This window comes from Aphelocoma coerulescens, chromosome 8, assembly GCF_041296385.1.
Source record: "Aphelocoma coerulescens isolate FSJ_1873_10779 chromosome 8, UR_Acoe_1.0, whole genome shotgun sequence".
Classification (NCBI taxonomy): Eukaryota; Metazoa; Chordata; class Aves; order Passeriformes; family Corvidae; genus Aphelocoma; species Aphelocoma coerulescens.
In genome coordinates, this window is record NC_091022.1 from 14,178,362 (window position 1) to 14,181,602 (window position 3,241).

Here is a 3,241-nt window from a genome sequence, read left to right on the forward strand (position 1 = left end):
AGTAACTTTTAATAAATTACATGCCAGTCACACATTTAAGTGCAGCAAACCACCTATCAGCCCTAGCAGTCAACAAAACTGGGAGTAAAAGAAACCTGAGTACTTGCAAAAAAGGAGAAAATTATTAGTACATAGATAATGAATCAGAAAGTGTAAAAATTCTGGATAGCAAGTTCTAGTATCTTAAGTTGAAAAAAACCACTTGCTTATTAAGAAGTATCGTGGGGACTCTAATAAACACAATTCAATATCTGAATACATTTAAATGTAAGTGCTGTCAAGCTTTGTGTTTCTCTTACTAACAAAATCACCACAGCACCAAAATCCACCAGGCAAAGCAGTTGTTTTCAGATCTGAAAGTTTGTCAGGTAAAATGAAGCTCATCTGAATGCAATAGATATATATATAGAGATATATATAAAAATATATAAAACCACTCTTGGAAGGTTAAGTACACTCTCTTCGGTCCTGGCCTGACATTTTGTTACAGGGATTACTAAAATTAGAGCACAGGGATATATGTCATTGATATCTTATTTCCTGTAAGAGTTACACTGACATCAGGAGTGCTGTGCTCAAAATTAGCTATGCCCTCTCAGAGGCTGCTACCAGCAGGAGCACTTTGAATGTTTGACAGCCATGCACTTCTGCTTTCCTCCTTCCAAGAAAATTGACACAACTGGATGGATAAGTTAAAAATGGAAGTTAGGATCAACTCTGCACTTCACTACTGACATTTCCTTACACTAGGCTGGTCAGAAAATTTTGAAATCAGTTAGTTGAAGAGAATTTTTATTCTCAAGAACCAAAATCTTGCTCCTCTACTAAACCACTTTGATATTAAGTTCCTAGATTACTAACACATAATAACAAACCCCACAAAAACTCTTAATAAAATTGTTGTGCTTTTAAAAATGGTTTTTAAAGAGAGGGGCTATAGTTTTATAGTCCAAATTTGCTGACCAGCGTAACAGTGGACCAATTAGGGGATGGCTTTTGTTTGTTTTGGTTTTTTTTTTTTTCCAAATAGAGTTAAAAACACTTTCAAGGAGAAATAACATCAAGTTCTTAGACATATGCAGGAGGATACATAGCTCTGATAATATAACAAATCTGATAACAAGATTTAGAAGTTGCTAAAGAGCTTATATTCTGAAACACTACCTCAAACCTGCAGACATTGCAAAATGCCTGATATTACTGATAGATTTCAAAATTATTATATTAAAACATGGGGTGCTGCATAAGAAGATAAACACTGGAGACCTCGACTTAAGAGGACTTTTGCAGGTCACTGAAGTAGAGGCTATAAAAGGAGAAGGACAAGGCCTGTCTAAAAAATGCTCTGCGCTTCAGTTCCATGAAGACTGACAGCTCTTGGCCAATCTACTCTTGTTTCTCAAGAGCTTAACGAGTCAGATTAAACTGTGTGCAGAGCCCACAGAGCTCTGCAGTGGAAGCAAGTTAAAACAAACAAACCAACCCATAACCAAATCCAAACCAACAACACCCCTACATACACCCCCAAAACCCCATCACTTCAGGCTGAGCTCCCTTTCCACTGCCATCCAAAGACGATGTCGAGGTCTCGGCCATTTCCCTCTCACCCGGCCCCGGCACCCCGACCTACCCTGCTCCAGCCTGAAGAGAGTCTTGTCCAGCTTCTCCATCTCGCCGAGGTGCAGCAGCCGCGTCTCCTTACCGCCCGGCATGGCTGCGGCCGCCCGTCCGGCGCTCCCGCCGCGCCGGGACTCTCAGTATGGGAAGGGAGAGGCGAGCCCTGCCGTGAGGGAACACAGACAAAACCCTGCGGGTCAGAGGACACCCCCGGCAGGACGCGGCCGCTCAGGAGCGCCTCACGCCGCCGGCCGCGCTTACATGTTCCCCGGTCCCGGGGGAGCGCGGAGACACGGCACTGCAGGGCAAGGCGGAGGGGAGGCGGCTACGGGACGAGCTGTCAGGCAGCGCTCAGCCCTGCCCTAGCCGGGGACCGCCGCCGGCAGCACCCCGGAGCAGCTCCCGTCCCACAGCGCGGCCCGGCCCGCAGCCAGGCTACAGGGGTGCCCCCGGGGAGGGGGAGCCTGACACCTGTCACTCTTCGCGCCCGCCCCGGCGCTGCCGGAGCGCTCCGCCAGGGCCCTCACGGCCGCCCCGCCGCCCTCAGCGGGGAGCGCTGCCCGCCGCAGCCGTCCCACCATACTCACGAGCGGGCCCGCAGAGCGGCGGAGGCGCCGCTCCCCGCGGAGGGCGACGGCTGCTGAGGCCGAGCGGAGCCGGGGCTGGGGCTGCCCGCGGCGGCCGCCCCGAGCTGGTTCGGCGGTCAGTGACGCACTTGCCCACAGCCACGGCAGCACCTCTCCTTTCCTGCCCTTTTCTTGCCTTTTTTTTTTTTAAACAAAGTTTATTGGTTCCGCGGCGGCCGCGCTCGGAGACGGGCGGCGCCGGCGCAGCTCCCGCGAGAGCCCAGGGCCCGCCCCGGCGGCGCTGCAGGGCAGCCGGGCCGGGGCTCCCCCGCCCCTCCGCTCTCCTTCTCTCCCCGTTAGGTCCCGCCCCTCAGCTCTAGGCTCCACCCGGCCTCGCCCCTCCGACCTTGGCCCCGCCCCGTTGGGTCCCGCCCCTCCCTTCCCGGCCCCGCCCTGCCCGGTCCTGCTCAGCCCCGTTCTTCCGCTCTCGGCCCCACCCCGCCGAACCAACCCCGCCCCTGTGCTCCCGGTCCCGCCCCTCAGCTCGCGGCCCCGCGAAGCGCGCCGTGAAGGGAGAGGATACCTCAGGGTTACCTCAGGGATACCTCAGGGATACCCAGGGGCGCCTCCCGTGCCCCGCGCTGTTGCGGCAGCGAGCGGGCTGATCTCTCCGCGAGCCTGGACCCTGCAGCCCGGCAGGGCTGTCGGACAGCGCGGCGTGGTGGTACCTGTCTCCTGTCTCAGCCTTTACAGGCACAGCCCCACCAGCGCCTTTACTCTCGGCTGGTGCGCACAGGCACGAGAGGTGTCCCCGAGGGGCCGGGCACCTGGGTCCGGAGCTCTGTGTGATTTACCGGGCACTCCGCTGAGGGCGAGGTGGCTTGAAAGGCTGCCTGGAGTATCGCGGCTGATACCTCTGGGCCCAGCCGCTCCTTGCCGTGAGTGGAACGCCGCTCCGCCGAGTTCCCTCAGCGTTGCCGCCCCGCTGCCTCAGGGCCAGCTCCCGGCGCCGGGCAGCCGGCTCCATCCTGATAGGCTGCGCTGCTGAAAAAACATGA

General features: G+C 55.2%; 1 protein-coding gene across 4 annotated transcripts in view; it reads right to left on the bottom strand.

Annotated features, from left to right (window-relative positions):
* Positions 1-3,127, bottom strand: part of AGL (amylo-alpha-1, 6-glucosidase, 4-alpha-glucanotransferase) — a 37,375-nt gene extending 34,248 nt beyond the window's left edge. For 2 of the 4 annotated variants that reach the window (XM_069022600.1, XM_069022603.1), the window contains exons 1-2: positions 2,205-2,487; positions 1,631-1,780 (exon numbers count right to left, since the gene is read on the bottom strand). In XM_069022600.1, coding sequence (XP_068878701.1) covers positions 1,631-1,712 — 82 coding nt within the window. In that variant the 5' untranslated portion in view covers positions 1,713-1,780; positions 2,205-2,487. Of the gene's footprint in view, positions 1-1,630; positions 1,781-1,878; positions 2,033-2,204; positions 2,488-3,037 lie in introns of those variants that run through there. The other 2 variants (XM_069022602.1, XM_069022601.1) reach the window with 2 other exon arrangements.
* Positions 3,128-3,241: the final 114 nt, after the last annotated feature.